The 17741-nt window shown below is 41.9% G+C and overlaps 1 protein-coding gene across 1 annotated transcript in view; it reads left to right on the top strand.

Moving 5' to 3' along the window:
• Positions 1-13907, top strand: part of LOC109957027 (serine/threonine-protein kinase Nek9-like) — a 49453-nt gene extending 35546 nt beyond the window's left edge. Inside the window, exons 4-6 of the mRNA XM_020594597.1 lie at positions 10753-10795; positions 12404-12638; positions 13872-13907. Of these exons, the coding sequence (XP_020450253.1) occupies positions 10753-10795; positions 12404-12638; positions 13872-13907 (314 nt within the window). The remainder of the gene's footprint in view (positions 1-10752; positions 10796-12403; positions 12639-13871) is intronic.
• Positions 13908-17741: the final 3834 nt, after the last annotated feature.

Raw genomic sequence — 17741 nt, 5'->3', positions numbered from 1 at the left:
TTGAAGTTATTTTATGCTTGGCTTACCTCTCTCTTCCACTCTTCTGCATCATATCTTCTGCTCTCTTCTCTTCCTGTCTTTTTTTTCTCTGCCCTACCACTGCCTCAATCCCACCATTCTTAAAACCTCGCATGCAGCAAGAAGGGAGGAAGGCATCCGTTACAGCGTGAAACCATATGATCTTATGGAGGTTCTTCAGTTGAATAGGTGTACTTTTCCCAGTGAAGTCCAATTCTGTTTGAAATGGCTGTCATCTTTTTTTTTTTTTTTTGTCTCAACATGCAATGAATGTGTTCCCAGAATGGGGAAAGATATGAAAGTTTGGAGAAGGGATTTATTTGGCTTACTTTGTTAAGAACAGATATAGGAGAGTCAACAAACACTGCAGCGACCTCCTACTGTACCAACAGCCCGTTGAGTACTTTGGTCTCAAAATTGTGCACATGGCTTTTCTCCAGTTATTAGGAACTAGTAGTAGTTCAGGCTAAGTTTCAGTTCTTTTCACACTTAAGTTAAAGTTTTTGTTGTTAACACTATACAGTAATATCACTTTGTGCACTGTTAGTGTGTGTAGGCACTTGAGAGTTTATACTCCTGTGTGGGTGTGTGGAACTTTATGTTCCTTTGCCTATGTGTGTTCTGGAGTCAAGCCTGTTTGTAGCTCTAAGTGTTGTGCGCATTAGGGGAATGAGGGTAATGATGTGCGAGGCAGTTGTGCTTTGTGCCAGGGCGACCCTGCGGCTCACACCCCATTCCCAGCCCAATGTGTTTCTGATTCTCTCCATCCCTCATCACCAGTCAGCTTCTTCTGACAGCAGCCACATATATATTAAGTTAGCCCACAAGTACGTGCACCACCGCATACACTCAGAGACATACATATCTATACTTGCATTCATACATATGCAATAAACACAAAAAAAACACACCACACCTTATACACGGTTGATTCAAAGCACACATACTTACAACAACATCAAGATATGCGTGCACACACATTTGATTTCTTTTGTAGCTACACAATGGACTGATCACTTCTTCCAGCTACGTCTTTAGTTTCCCCACATGCAAGCATGGAGCAATATTCACCCTTATTCCAGGGGTGAACTGGTAAGGTCATTGTATAAGTGGAAGCCAGCCTTGATTCACCATTTGGAGATGCAAACATGTGGGCAGACTCACGTTGGCTCATATAGATGTATTCCCAAAAACCTGCCAGAAACATGCCTCTGCATATTGATTCCTCAGTTGTCATTGTGATTAGAAAGATGGCTGATATTCCCTGTATTTCCCACCTACCACTGAGGGGATCCGGCCGGGACACAAAAGCAAATATATGACAAAACCTTCTTTAGCACTGCTTACCTTTATGGTTCACTGCAGTAATTGGCCTAGGGTGAACATACCCGCTCCACATTGGCAGTAATGTATTTGAGAAGATATTGAAAAAGCTGATGAGGGAGATAGAAGATGTGTTGTAGAATACAAAAGTTAATAATGGTGGGGATTTTGACAAATGGATCACTAAATGTATCCTGATATTGGTCTAAATTGCATTCTTTTGCATCACAATTCTGTGTTTTTAATTTATACATTCTCTCATTGACTATGCAAGGTGCACAAGAAGAGAACAGTTCACTTTGTGTGGAGGATAATGCATGCAGAAGAACTGCTGTTGTGCTATGTGTACATAAATGTCCACGGAGTCCAGACAACAGTCCCTTCTGATACTGTCATCACGCAGGCACACAAGTGAACATCTCTAAAAGAGTCATGGACTCAACACTCATACAATGTGTTTTTGAGTACATACATATCATTTTATTGCTGCATATATCACCCCCACACTGAGGCATCTGAAAAGAGAGCATGATCTATACCAAAACATTAATCATCATTCATTGTATGTTAATAAATTCAGAATTTCTCCATTTACCATGTGGACGTCCACGCGTGCTGAAAATGCAACCTTTCCAGAGCTCATAAATCACACACAGTGAGTCATCTGACAAAGTACCCCAAACACAGGCTGAGCCACTGCGATCCCTAGGGCACAAACACACGCCATCTAATGTGGTGGATTCAGGGTGGGGATGAGAGCGTTCTGATGCCTCTTGCTGATTCTGGCAAGGAGTGTTTTTCCAACCTGGGAGAATAACAGACAGAATCAGAGGGGACTGTGGGATGCCTGTGGTCTCCTCTACAGTAACTTTGGGTTCCTCAGAGTCCCCTCTCTGACTCTGTCTCTTTCTAGTTTCCTCTCTATTCTTTTCCCTCACTGCCTCTAGGGACTGAGGCCATGTGCAAACAACAACACGTAACACCTAAAGGGTTGGTTAGTGCTGCGTACAATGGGGATCCCCTGTCTTTTGCCTTATTAGGCAGACCTCACCCGGAACTTTAAAAAAAGAACAATGTGAATAATGTTACTTCCTGTACTTTTAGTTGCCTGGCTGTGTGAAAAAAATGGAGTTGTGGTACCCCTTTTAAAATGCTCAACCAAAAACCATAAACAAAATAGAAAGAGTTTGACTAGAAGTACAAGCTGTTACTTTTTGAACTTCATAGTAGTGCAGTAGGTACCCAGTTTGTGGAGCACACTTCATGCAGCAGAACTGTTTGTCAGCCTTTATAACAATGCATCTATTATTGAAACACTGCAGATAATACATTTTTACAGTGCTCTTTTAATAAAATTATTTTAAATGGTTTTATTATGGTCTGTACTGTGATTTCTTCAATTTGATAGTATAATCTGGTGGTTTGGAGAGATTACTGAAGCAAGAAGAAATCCGAGCAGATACAATAGCTTTTCCTCTCCATAGCACAGTACAGATGAAGAGAAACAGATTTATCTGCTACCAACTTCTCAAGCCCAGTAATAATCAGTGCTATTCAGGTGTGAGGCTGCTATTGGTGCGCCTACATAACAGATTAAATTATTTTTAGCCCGTAGGGATGGGATCTCTGTTGTATCCCTTTACACAGAATAATCTTTCGTTTTTTTTTTTTTTTTACCTTTTAGCAAAGTGGCCGAATGATCTCTGTGCTGTATACACTTGCTTTATGTTTCAGATTAAAAGATTAAAGGCTTTGTGGTGAGAAAACAGACACAGAAGAGCAGCCAGTGGAAACTATGACATTGTCAGAAGGGGTCTGAGTCAGTGCTACAGTTGTGCTGTAGAGGAGACCTTATGTAGTGCGATTAGGAAGATAATGTCATCACATGTTAATGACCAGCGTGTTTGCACTGTGCAAAACGAGTGCCCTCTGATATGCAAAATGCTTCAGCTGAGAGTAAAGACTTGTATGTGTGTGAAAATAGAGACGCTAGTCTGTTCTGTATAGAACAGACAGCATTATTTATCCCCTTCTCTCCTTTTCTCTCATTTCCATCCTCTTTACCCCCCTTTGGGTCTCTGGATCTTTTCCCATCTCTCCTCTGTTGCCCAGGCCTATCCCTGGCTCCCTGGAGACGGGAGGATGAGTGGTTATTTCTGACTCTGGAAGATGGTCGTGACTAATTGATTCGACATCTGATGGAACGTGCGTAATGTCTTCTTTTCCCCTGCTGCTCCAGCCTTGCCACTTGCAGGAATCATTAATGTATTGTGCATATATTTTTGTACAATATGACGTGTTTGATATGAGAAATGTGTTTATGCCAGTGCTGTCTGTTTTCCTCTGTAAACCATATGTAGTGTTGTCCCTGACAATCTAAATTGTTACTGGGCTGTTTGATGTTATCCTAAGAGAAAAGAAATTCTGTATACCAGTGCATTCCCACTGGTCTTATCACAATGGACTATATGGCTAACACTCAAAATACTCCAATTTATGTATCTGTTAGATCACTTTGTATTGTTTTTACATGTTTTTGAGACTTTGCACCACATAAACACAATTGATCCCAGAGGTGCTGACAGAAGGGGCACATTTAATTCACCTATTGAAGTTCAGTGTTCTCTCTATATCTTCATCTCTCTTCTCCCCACTGTCTTCCTCTCCTATGGTTCTCTGTTTTTGTCTTTGTGATGTGATTTTGGGTAGAGTCCAGAGACCTAATGAGGCAGTTCCCACAGGTCTTGAAGCTGCAGCAGGCCATTGTTGATGCCCATTCCAAAGTATCTAATTGATCTAATCATTTAGCCGACTGGTCAAAGTAATCAGTCTCTGGTGGGCACACTTGGGATGAACAATGACAAGTGTTTAGTGGCTGTAGGCCTATTTCCTGTCTCTACAGCACAATAGGCTGGAGGTAGTTCTGTGTGTATGCAGTGTATGTGAGTTTGTGTGCACAGATCCCTGTTTATGTGCTTTACATGCACCCGAGTCACTGGGGTGTCAGTCTGCTAATAAAAAGTTTATGGTTGCTTCATTTTTCTTTGCTTCTCCAAAGTTTTGTTTATGAGACACATTATTTATGAAATCTTGATACCCAGAGTATAAAGTTCTCATTCATGCTAACATAGAGTGGATACTATTTTGCATGTAATTTTAATGGACAGTGTAAAGTATATTTCAAAGAAGTACCCTTTACATCTTTGCACCTTTAAATGTCTGCAAGGCAGAGCGCAGTGGAACTTCCTTTATGAGGAAGACACATTCAGTATATCGTCAGGATGGGGAGAAGGCCACTAGGGAATGATCAAGTGTGCATCCCATCGACCTGCATCCTCTTCCCCATTACCCTGACATTTCATCCCTACATTTAATTCCAGGCCTTTCTAAAGAGCAGGTAATAGTGCAGAGGGGTACAGGGACCCAGAATTAAGCAGTTTTACACCGAAGGGTAATTTGGTGTGATAAATGTGCCGTCGCTGGTAACTAATAATACATATTTTAAGTAGCAGCGGCGCGGCGCCGTGGCCCAGTAAAGGTAGCATCATTATTAATGTGGGAGTCGCAGCGTGTTTTAGTCAGGGTTACGGCACCAAGGTCAGAGCTACGTTTCACTGAATTAAAAGCCATTTTGAGCTATGGCACTCCTAATCAACTCGGACCTAAAGGTGCATAGCTCAGTTATAATGAGGCACCAATGAATTTAAATAAACAGCAAGATCTAGTGATTTATAAAGGCAATGTGCTATCCTTATAGCTCGTTATCCATGACGGATACTCTTTATTCTCTGGGCCTCTTTACCCACAGGACCCTGAGCTTTTAACCAAGTAATGTCTGCCTCCATTGTCAGCGGATACGCATTCGGAGCAGGACACTTATCCCCGTCATTATGAAAAGTGGAGACACAATACAAGAGTAATGGTAATGTATGCCATCCAAATAGGTGATTTTTCTCCTCCCTTCCTTCCGTTTTTTGCCGATGTTAAAACTACCCCAGAGTTTTAGGCCCATGAATTCATCATCATATTTTCACAAAGGGTTTTTCATATATTCTGAAAGGAAGCATAATCCTTGATAGTGAAAATGTTTTGCATTTAAAGGGGTACTATTGGTCGGGGAATTGTTGGTGATGTTTGGAAGGGCTGTAGAGAAAGGAAAGTTATAGTTTTTAGAGTGATAACTTATATAAATTATTATATTTTCACAAGTTCAAAGAGTCAGTGGCTTATTTCAACTGCTTTGCTTTGAAATGATAGAAACTTCTGCAGTCAATGTGCAACCATTAATATGCCGAGGAGGAACTTTCTAGAATAATGGTGTTTGATATTCAGACTCCCTATCCTCTACATTTCAGAAATTAACTCCTATTTCTTTCTTTTGGCAAAGGTAATGGTTTCTTTCTCTTTTTTCTTTTCTTCCAATTATTGATCCAACCTGTTGCAGTTTCAAGTGCTGCTCCAGATTTTGCAGTCCTTAATCCAATGACCCTGTGAGGGTAGATAGTGCTGCAGCAGGACCCAGACAGGGCGGTGAGGCTTGCATATGTAGCCGCCTCTGGCTGCCCCCCTGCTGTTTGTGCTAAGGCATGCCAGGGCATTAGCCATTTCATCAGGTTCTTTGTTGACCGCCTCTCTTTTGTGTTGCCCTTGAACGATGTTGCAAGCAAAGCCATGGTTTCAACCACTTTACATTTTGAGACAACTTATTCAGGGGGCTGTTTGCGAACTCAGGGGTTTGGGACAGGCCATCAGGGAGTCAGGATGTCAAGGAGCTCACCTCCTGTTAAGAATGACTGACTAGTTTATCACTGTGCATTATGGCATCTAGTTAATTAAAAAGAGACTTAAACAAATCATCTAAATATGAGCACTACTACAATGTAAAGACTGGTATTGTACCACTGAAAGTGTAATTGGTTCACTTGTGCATGAGCAGGTACCGTAGCCTCTACACTTTTCTTTGTATGTGACAATACCTCAGGCCGTTCTGAATTTAAATTGACATCAAATATTTTCATTTTCCAAAGGATAAAAGTGTTGACTCACCTCCAAAATACACTTGTTTGATTTCCCATGTGAACATAGTACACAGTGACACGCATGGCTTTCACCATTCAGGGACCCATTCACTCAGCCACTCACTGTGCTCCACATTTCAGAGTAATTTTCACTCCTGACACCACAGCTCTGCCTACCTGCCAGTTTCTGCCTTTTCTCCTGAATGGGTGATTTGTAAAGCCATGTTCACCTCAACACTCAGAAAATTTACTCAGGAGTGAGCTTGCCAGGTGTTTGAGCTGTCAGTTTGCTCTGTGCTTACGAACTTGCTCAGCTAGCCATACTCAGCCAGTTGACTGAGCCAGCTGAGTTACCACTGGAGTTATGGTGCCACATATATGATTGCTATTATTAATTTGTGACTTTCAGCAACAGAAAATTGGTATTTTACATTTTGCTCAAAGCTTGTTTCTGGTACTAATTGTTTTTCTGAAACAAACAAATTAAAAACACTTGCACATAGCGAAATTGCATGATTAAATGACTATTTCTTTTTTTATGTCACATGACTGGTTGAAAAAGGAATCTGTGATTTGAACTCACATCCATTCTTGTTGTCTCCTCGAGTTATATTTTGTAAATTTGGATACACATCTTCCAGCTTTTTCTTGTCCTGTTTGTGCTCACTCCTTCCTTTCACCATGCTTCATAAACAAGCTGCAGTTGTTTTACGGGCTGGAGGTCGCTGATTTGTCTGCCTCTCCCTGTAGGTCACTGAGGTTACCATGGCCCCGGAAGCATCAAGCTTTGAAAATGAGAAGCCCCGCTCGGCTTTCCCGCTGGCGACCGGGAGCACCCCTTGCCCGCACCCGCCCTGATGATTAATGCCACCCCCGTCCAGCCACAAACCTTTCTGCCTCAGATAATGCCAGGCAGCAAGCGCGGCTGACACATTTAATGTATAATTAAGTAGAAAAAGTCAGCACTGGCTATGCAAATTTTTTAAAATGATAAATGACGCTGTACAGCAGCAGGGATTGATTTGGTGTAAATGAAACTAATTAAGGAAATGTCAAACATAATTAATAAAACAGGTTTAAGCTGCAAAACATTGTCAATTGAATGAATGAGGAGGCATTGGCTCCCATTGTTCAGGCTTTATTTAGGTCTTGTGTTTAGCTTGTTCCTTGCTCCAGAATGCTCTCTCCCCTCCTCACTCCCTCCACCACCAATTCCCTGAGAGAGGGAAAATAAATTTGCTTGTCTCTCTGCTGACTGTAGAAATTAATTGCTGAAATCTTGTCCCATCCAAGTGTTACATTCACACGCAGGACATTAACATAACTAATTTGAAAGAGCTCAAATGACTGCATAATGGAGCTCCGTCACCATGCATGACAGTCGGTGGTCATACCAAATTAGCTTGGTTTTATAATTGAAAAATTTCCCCCCCCCTTTCTAATTTTTACACCATTTCCCTCTTCTTCATCTACTTTTTTCTCTTTTTCCTTGCTCCTCTCCTGGTTGTTTTGTTTTCTTGATGAGAACAAAGGCTCTATAATTTACACACACAAAAAAAGTGCTTGACCTATAATTAGAGAAGGGGAGTGAGAGGAGAGGGGGGGGTGTGCCAAGTGGTGGTGGTAGTCAGATCCTTAGTCCTGGTAATGATGCTGGAGACCTTGTGGCCCCCGGGGAGGCAGAAGACTAATGGGTTGGGCTATTTTTATGGGGGAGCAAAGCAATGGGCCACCAGCCGCTGGGATGCTGGTGCCTGGGTACGGTGCAGAGCAGCAGGGGCTAGCAGGGGGCTAGTGGGGGGCAAAGGAGGGTGAACACTCAACCTGCCAAACTGCCAGCTCTCAGCCCTGCCCATCAGTTCTGTATGTCAGCCTCATGCACTGCTGTTGGCCTTTGTGCCCCTGTGCCAGCCGCTGCCCTTGTCACAGAGAGAGAGGGAGAAAACCGGGTGGGTGGGTTGGAGGGTGGCAGAAACATCTGCCACTCTGAGGATAATAGAAGACTCAAAGATACAAAGTGAGAGCAGTCTCACTGTGAAGTTTGGTTTCTTGATACTCAAATATGCATTAATGACCACATGAATACTACAGCAAAGACAAGATTGACAAATACTTACACAGTTATCCCTGGCCTTTGAGCCACAGTGGATGAAACAATACACATGTATTAGGATCCAGCTCAGTGTTGATCACTGTAAACTAACAAGTTACTCAACTTTAGCCATCTAAAGTTTGCAGCAGTCAACTGGAGGTTTATATCCCACTCGTTTAGCACTTTTATCATTTAAACTTAAAAACTATAAATGCTGCTATGGCTGCAATGTTTGATCTGAACCTGGTGCTATTACGGATTTTGTTAATGTGCTTGTGTGCAGAGTGTTGCAGAAGACGAAGATCCACGGCTGCCAATATTTTTGTTTTGGATATACACACTCTAAACACCGCTATTTATCATACTCCCACATAACAATCCTCAAGAGTCAAAAGACCAAAAGAAAACAAAAACAAGAAAACAATAGTAACCAGAGCAAAAGAAAAAAAAAAACAAGAAAATAAAACTCGGGAACAGTCACAGTCTTTATTCCTATTGCATTTTCATTCTCATCTTTATTTCATTATTCCATTGAGGACTCTTATGCTTGTAAAGTAAACTTAAATCCTGGACTCCTGTATGGTTACTGTATTGTTATGCATGCTAGTAACAGCCTCAGAGCAGCCATAGCCCAAACGTCAGCTACAAAGCTAAGATGATTTTTACAGCAGTGCTCTGTGCGCTACTGCTGTATTTAAGGATTCTGTTTAAATGCACAGCCCTGTAGTAGATATCCTTTCAGTAAAGTATTTTTGTTTCTTCTTATTCCTGTGACCAGAGAAAAAGCACATAGACTGGTAATTAGCAGTAGTTCATAATGAATGTGGTCAGTCCAGTGAGCAGTATGTTGTGAGCTGAGTTCAAGGATGTCATTTCATGTAAATTATTACCATATGCATTTCTGCAGAAGCACTTAAATGCTTATAATATACTTACATATTTGCACTGTCTTGTTCTGTAGTAAAGAAACTCGATGCTGACTGCACTATATACTGTACATACAGTAGGTAAATGCATACTTTATCATAGTTTATAAAAATGTATTTGTTGATAAAAGTGCTAAACGAGTGGGATATAAACCTCCAGTTGACTGCTGCAAACTTTAGATGGCTAAAGTTGAGTATCCTGTTAGTTTACAGTGATCAAACAAAAGTTTAAATGCCCTACATGTAGACACATATACCAATTAAATAAATAGTAACATGCAATATTATTACCAGCAATACCTGTGTCTTAATTGCCCACTGTACAGTATATGATGTGATTTTGATAAAATCATGAACATTTACATTACAATAAGTGTTGCACTGGTGTTCATAAATCCCCCCAAAAGGTGCACTACTTCTCATAAAAATCAGTGACCTGTTTTGCACATTTTTCCTAAAGTTTCCAAGTAGTTTTTCACCTTTCATGTTATTTCATTTCACACATTCTGCTACAACTCTTTTATACAACCCAGCCCTTAAAATGCCAAGGGTCATAAGTCAAAAATATGCAGCACGGATTACAATTTATTACCCCACATTTGTTGATAATTTTTCTCTTTTGACAAGCTTAGGTTAATCATATAGCCTACTCTATAATGCATGAGGACTCCGTTGGCTTGATGAGTAAAGTCCATGGCTATTGGCTGTTACCCCTGTGGTGTTTGAGTTCCCATAAGACCAATAAGCCTTGTCTGTGTTCCAACATGACTGGAGCCACAGCAGGAACAGGTAGAGGACCAGGTATTTTTAGAAACCATACGCAAATGCATCAGTGCCATATTGGATTGTTAGTGCAAAGGGGTGACAGTTAAATACATGTACATGGAAGGAGAAATATGTAGGCTTCTCCCTCTCTTTTGAGACAAGTCTAATCAGTTAGCCTCCTCTCCTCATTTCATTTGAATATATTCATCTTGGACTTAGACTTAAGAAGTGTGTCTCCCCTCACATTTATATTATTCCTTCCCACTGAAGGCTCATTATTTTACAGCAGGGTGTGTGAGAGGTGGCCCCAGTCTCTGAACTCTCTGTCAAGGCTGTATTAATCAAACTTCACACAGCAGGGAAGGGTCCACCCACTGACATGGCACTGCTAACTCTGCTTTGGGGACATAAAGGAAAAAACAGAACCTAAGCTGTTAGTGTGAAACAAGAACAACTTTTGAAGATTACCACTATTAAATATTTTTACAGTAACCCCATGCCAAAGCTCGTCTCAAATACAGACCATGCTTTTATTATATTTTGTAGCATTGCCCATTCATTTCAATCAGTGTCTCTCACATTAATTATCCTCATCTTCTTTTCTCCACAGTGGACAACAGGATCTTTGCATGGGGAAATGGCACCAGTGGACAGTAAGTACATTTCAGAAGTATAAAAGATCGAAATGTGCAAAGTGAACAGTGCTGCTCAGTCATTTGGCTGCCTCACTTTGACAGTTTGTGAAACATGAGAGGACATAGTGATGCCAGCTGTCCATAAAAGTTCAGCTGTCCTTGGTTAGTTTAGTTTAACGCAGTAGTAATTCAAACGTCTTATTGTCTTCTGACACTATATTGTACAGCTGCGTATAAAACAGCTAAAAGGCACAGATAAACAGACATACACACAAACATAAGTTGTCTTCCTCCTGATGAGCTTCCTTGTTAAAACTTCTGCAGCCAGTAACCAGTCTGGTTGTAATGACATCTAAGGGGCCTGAGGGCTGCAGTGATTCAGCGACCCTCTGGTAGCAGCAGACAGCAGCATACCAGACCTCAGAGAAATACATAAAAGAAACAAAGGCATCACTTCTGAGTCTCTCATCATCTCCCATTGTCCCTTGTTCTCTGTCTCTGACTCTATTTCTCTGTCTGTCTCATTCTCTCTCTCTCCTCTCATGATGCTTTGACCCCTCTAAGCAGGTTGAGGCTCTCTAGCGGGGAGCTTATAGTTGGAGGAGCCTATAGTTGGAGCTCCACAACACCCACTTGAAGAGCAAAGGGTGAACATCTCCCTTACACAACTGGCACTCTGATATCTGAAAACTCCTCAGCTCTCCTGTGTCTCTCACTGGAGGCGAGAGAGGAGAATAGTACGAGAGAGCTGTGTAAATTTAAACTGGCAAACTTTCTGATGGAAATAGCAGTGACCCCAGAGTGGTCTTGTCTTGAGATGAAGCATTGTTGTAATCAATACAGGCTCTCGTGGGGATGGCGGGCGAGGACCTTTCGTTCCCCGTTTGTGGAAATAATGGAGAAGACTGTTTGTTATTTTTCCCAGACATGCCGCAAACTAGCAGATATGGCCGGGGCATTGCAGGTTATGACGCTGGCTCAGGGAAACAAATACAAAGAGGAGCATTTTATCAAGAAGCAAACAGCAGAGTTCTGTTTGAAGCTACTGGGAGCTCACAGGTCACAGGGGTGCTGGGGCTGCGTTTGACCAGCTCATCTTGAAACAGGGTCTTGGATGTTCTTTCTTCATTCGCACTAGGGACACAGACACAGCAACACAACTTTCAGTTAAGGCCTATATAAAGTCATTTGTACAGCTACAGATTGAGTTAGTTTCAGTTATTATTTCTTCCCATGGAACATAACACTGACCTCACTGATATATGCCTGCTACAAATACTGTAGATGTGACACTTGGTGGAAACATGCCAGAAAGACAGCACAACAGTTTGGCTGCTGTGGTGCAAGCCAAATTTGATATTTACTGAGGTCTCATGATACTTAAATGAGAATTACCTACTCCTGCCTCAATGTTAATAAGCTAATTTTGTGAATTTTTAGGTCGGTGAAAGTAAAATGATTGAACATTTGGTGTGGTGAACTGTGTACCATTGTTATGCATTACATCAAACAAACATCAGAATGTAACACATACTGAATTGTCCAGCTTCCTCTAAAGTCTTGGAATGTTCGCAACATGTGAAGAAACTGTCAAATTATCATTTCTATCTGCATTTTTTGTTTAAGACTGGGTGATGGAGAGCGGCAGGTAAAACCCCAGCCAGTTGAGGTTAAGCTGCCACAGGAACTGAACATTCAAGGAAGTGAAGCAGACGTGAGTGTCGTCAATGTCGTGGGTGCGGCCTGTGGAAGCAGACACTCCTTCATATGGACTGACACTGGACAGGCCTACAGTTTTGGGAACAACTTTTACGCCCAGCTGGGCTACAACTTTCAGAGGGCTAACTTCAAGGAACACCAGGTATTGGGATAAATCAACCAAATCAAAGCAAAATACACAATTAAAACGGGTACCTTCTGAATATGTGAAACACACTGAGTTTAGCTTAACACGTCTAAAAATCATCCTCAAAATGTGCACTCATCACATTAAAACCCATGTGAATTTGTAATGCCGCCATAAAACATCTACATAATATCTACAGTAGAATATCATCACTTTTAAATTCATTGTTATTAAAAGAGACAGAGGGGGCTGATACAGGCAGGCCTGTACAATCTGTCCTTACATGGCTTACTATACAGTAGCATGTCGCTGAACCATACAAATCCTAAATTAAGTGCTGTGGAATTGAAATTGGCTCTCTTGTGAAGTGTTCCACTTGCATTTGAGCTTAATTTTGCCTACTCATATCATTTGATTCAGTCCCTCAGTCCCTCTTTTGCTTGCTGCAGCCCGTCGCTCCCTGTTCCTTCTCATGCAAAATAAGCCCATTTACCGCAACGTGACAGTGTCTAGGTGAGTGATTGCCACTCAACATTTGATATATGGGTATGCGCCTCTGTGCGCATGTGTACTGGATATATTATATCTCAGAGAGATTTTCCCAGTCTCTTGCAGTTACATCAGTGCATTGTTATCCATTAAGGCTTTTTATACTCACACATTATAATGGATGGATTAAAAAAAGAGGTTAAGTTTTTCTGTCTTCCAAAATATTATCACCCAAATGTTAACGGATTTTCATACATCTTGATTTTCCCTGTACTAAAGACACTCACTGTCAAAGCCTTTTGATATTGCTACTTAAGTGCTTAGTCAGTCAGTCAGTAATTTGCTTTCAGATAACATTTTACTTCAACAGCAGTGTTGTCAACCACTATTTTTGCCTTACACAGTGAATTGTTCTGCTGCTGTTCTTTTTAATATTCAGAATACTGTCCTGTTGTTCACATTGTTCCAGCAGTTACATAAGATAAATTCTCTATGAGGTCTTAGGGTTCATTCAAGACTGGTCCCGCACTGAGTGTGGGCATAGAGAGTATCTCGACACCTGGCAGCAGAAAAGAGGCCCATGGGGCCAAAGCTCTCGCTTCTTCCCCCTGATAAAGGGCCACTGGGATCTGCATAGCTGCACCCAGCCCTCGCCGCTCATACAGAAGGGGGGACATGACGCAGCAAAGGCAGAAAAAAGGACCTGGTGGTATGTGTATCACAGAGTCACCCTGTCCTTCCATTCTCTTATTGCCCCAGATAGAGCCCCCAAACCTGGCCCTCTCCCTTGTATAGCATCAACCTTCATCTTCCTTCATCCCTATTGCCTCCCTGTGTGCATTTCTTTTTTCAGTAGGTCCAGGCAAGCTGCTCCACCTCCAGCTATCCCCCAGACTCTGTACTATACAACGCTGGCTGTTGTTGTAAAGAATCTGTAGGGTGGAACTGTCGACTTCACCCCTAAGGCTCAGTTTCTCCTTACCATCTGAAACAGAGTGGTACAGTAGCAGAGCGCTGAGATCTGAGAAACATTATATTCTGTGCTTTACTGGCCCAGTTATAAGGTGTTGGGATTCTGCTCACACCTATGAGCCTTTTGTTCAGGCCCACTATGGCAGTTCACCTGCAACAGACAAGGTTAGACAGCGTGCCTATTTAATGTTTTGATTGACATTATTTTAATGTCACACCATGGGGAGGTATGTCTGAGAACAGAAATGAAAGTTAATCTGATTTCTTCCCCCCTGTTCTCATGTCTTTGCCCTCTCTCTCTCTCTCTGCTCATTAGGACATTGACATTGTCATTTTCTCAAAGTTTTGAGGGATGTGTTTGAATGCAGATAGTTCAGTCCCTTTCTAGTTCTCCGTGCACTGCTTTATATAGGCATTTGGAAAAGAATTAGAGGGCACTGGTTAAATTAATTTGTAGTATCTTACTTGTATCATATACTATGTTGGTTTTGTGTGTATGATTTTTTTTTTCCCTCAGAGACACAGCATTAGCTCTGTCTCCAAGTAGGTTAACATCGCCTGGTTGAAAATGTACCACCCATTGTCTGTACTGTAGATTCGACAACACACGGCAAAAAGTGACTGTGGGAGCATGAAAATAAACTGTTCCTGAGTGTGACACGTGTGCAGCTTGAGCTTGGCACAGCATCCGTGTTCAGCCTGGCTGAACACAACTTGTTTGAATGTCATATTTATCCCTGTGTTTTGTCAGAAAATTAACTTCCTGTGAGTTTGCGGCAGAGATGAACATATGGCCACAGCTCTCTGGAGATGACAGCCTAGCAGAGCGGGAGCTCGCCGGTGCCGCTGCCCTGCTCTGGCGGCAGATGCTCCGGGCTTCTCCGCGATTAAGTGGAGATCATCACTGTTTTCTTTGAGCACCGCTGTGCCTTGTACTCTGAAGTGTTCCGTTAATCACTGCCTGCCTCCCTGCCTTTTCCACACAAGCTGCCAAAGCACTCATTAAGTTTGAATCTCCCTCTCACCACTTGCTTGCTCGCCAGCTCAAAACATTGCGTGACTGAGTCTTAGCCCTTTCTACAGGAACACAGTGGTTTGTGGCACCTGTTTGCTGGAGGGATCATAAAAGCCATAATGTTTTGTGTACACTTGTTTGAAAGGTATATGCAATTCCATCTCTGACCCTCTTCTGCTGTTCATTCATTTTTAAGGCATTGTGTACATATTGTAAAATATGTGTCCCTTTTTGTGCTACTTAATGTTTTCTCTACTGATGTGCTCTGTGTTTGAGTTTCTCCCCAAGCACTAAGATGCTGCCTTGTTTCCAGTACAGGCCCCTGAGGAGATTGAAGCCTTTTCCACGCTTGCCTATATATATATATTTATATATATATATATTTTTTTTTTCCACTGGTGCCTCCGCCTTTTCTTTCAGCATGTTATTAGGAAGCATTGCTACTCACATTTACAGTTGTCAAACACTGCTCTTTTATTCTGTGTGTGTGTGTGTGAAAGGTATATTGAGTTTATAGAACCAGAATTCAGGAATAATGCAATTCGCAACTCCAGTCAAAGAGAAACAAAAAAAGATAAAAATTGAATCTTTGTTAGCCCCCCTCTTCCAACTCCACCAACCCCAGTATCACACATCCAGTTGTGTATATCTCCTACACAAGCAGCCATCCATTGTTATTGTTAAACATTGTGACATGCTTTAACCTTGATTGATCTTGATCTGCGACACAAATAATAATGTGATTACAGGCTTTTCTCTGCTTCTCTCTTCACAGCAGTGGACAAAAACATTAGATATTTCCTTTCATGTTAATCGCCTTGGTTGGAAGTATACCTTAGTGCACCGATAGGCCTCAGTAATGCCTCCTTTCTTCTAAAAAAATAAATAAATAAAGTCCAAAATAACCTATTTGCAGCACACCCACACACACACACACACACACATTGCTTAGCTCTGTAACACCGTTATTCTGCACCCATCAAAGCCTGGCTTGCTTGTCTTGCTGCAGCGATCATTCCCTCACAATAGCAGGATGGCATTACTGTGCTTTTGAAAGCATCTACATGGCAAAGCAATAACATGCACCTTGTGAACACAGGATCCTGTTCATTGCAGGTTGGATTTCCTGAATAAAGCAGTGGGGAATAGATCCCTATGCCATCGCACTTGGATATACAGTAGATACCCCATTTTCCTAATCCTACAAGTTTACAATTGAAGTTTACTTTACAGTCTGCTTCTTAATCTTGTCTGTCAGGCTGTCAGGAAGGCACCCGTGAATGTATGTGGTTTTCCGTGCTGCATCTGTTGCTCGTCAGACACGCTGATTAGTGCCAGTTTGCCTCTTTTTCAATATGTAGATACCAGGATAGGAAGCTGGCTCTATTCAGTGAGTCCAAGCACCAAAATAGCAATTGCTGCTCTCAATCAACTATGAAGAAATTGGTTTGCATTGTTGGAAGAGGTTGATTAGTGACTTTTTTGAAGAGGCTCTTGAAATTACTTTCAAATCAGGCTGAGCTGACGGACAGCTGGTTCAGTGTTCAATCTACAGTGCAAGGTCATCAATAACTAGCAATGTTATTTATATATAAAAGCATGGTTCATACTGTATGAGTGCCATGTATTTGTACCCCCTGGACCCTCATATTGTTATTCAACACAATAAATGTGTCTACTCGGAGTCAAATCTATTCACAACTGTACAAATTGCCGCTGTGCTGCTGGCAACGTACAGCTAATTTTTAGATGTGGAAATTCCTTGTCAGGAGCAGCCAAGGGAGGAGATGTCAGTTTGATGCCACAAGTATGTGCGGGAGCATAAGCGTTCGCTGCGCATCGGTGATGGTGCGTTTTATTTCAACACTGACCACCGGTGATGCCAACCCTGTAGTCCTCATATGAGCTGCCTCGTGAGATGCAACCATAGTAGACGGCCTCCCCCACATCTCACTCAGACTGATGCTGCTGAGAGATCGGGAGAAAGTAAATGAGAAGCTGTCAGACAACAAAGTCGCTCTATAGTCTATACTTCTATCACATGTCTATTGTTATGCTGCAGTTACAAGCTAGGCAGTATGTGGGAACTCAGTGTGGGTGTACAGCGACCTAGACTACTATACACATCTCCCCTAGGGGCACCTCAAAGAATGCTTGTTCTGTTCCTCCTCTCAGGCCCTGGGCTCTGCTGGAAAATGAGAAGCAATGCAAGTGAGAGACAGGGACTAAAAGTAGTCTCAGCTGTGTAGGAAGGCTAACCTGTGCCTCTGGAGATCCCAAGTCTTTTCAGAAGAACCCAGACAAACCCCATCTCTCTAACTCCTCACTCCCTCCTCTGACTTGTTTATGACCAGAGTGCTGATATTGTTTACTATGATGACTTCTGCACTCTGGAACTTACTATAGGCATTCTTCGTTGTTCGCCATTCTTTTTGCCACTAGATGTTGTGCAAAGTTTGCACTTGAAAAATGCATTACTTTCTCAGTGTGAATGAGACAATATGGTGTTTGTGACCTTGTTTCAGCTCGACTCATATGCCCTAATGTTTCCCAATATGCCCCCAGTGTATTTAATGCTGAAAGCACATTTATTACACATCAATAATTCTGTACATTTCCTTCTGGAAAACTAATTCTCATAA

The sequence above is a fragment of the Monopterus albus genome, unplaced genomic scaffold, assembly GCF_001952655.1.
Source record: "Monopterus albus unplaced genomic scaffold, M_albus_1.0 scaffold23.1, whole genome shotgun sequence".
NCBI lineage: Eukaryota > Metazoa > Chordata > Actinopteri > Synbranchiformes > Synbranchidae > Monopterus > Monopterus albus.
The sequence above is the reverse complement of the archived record's forward strand: the minus strand, read 5'-3'. Positions and strand labels throughout refer to the sequence as shown.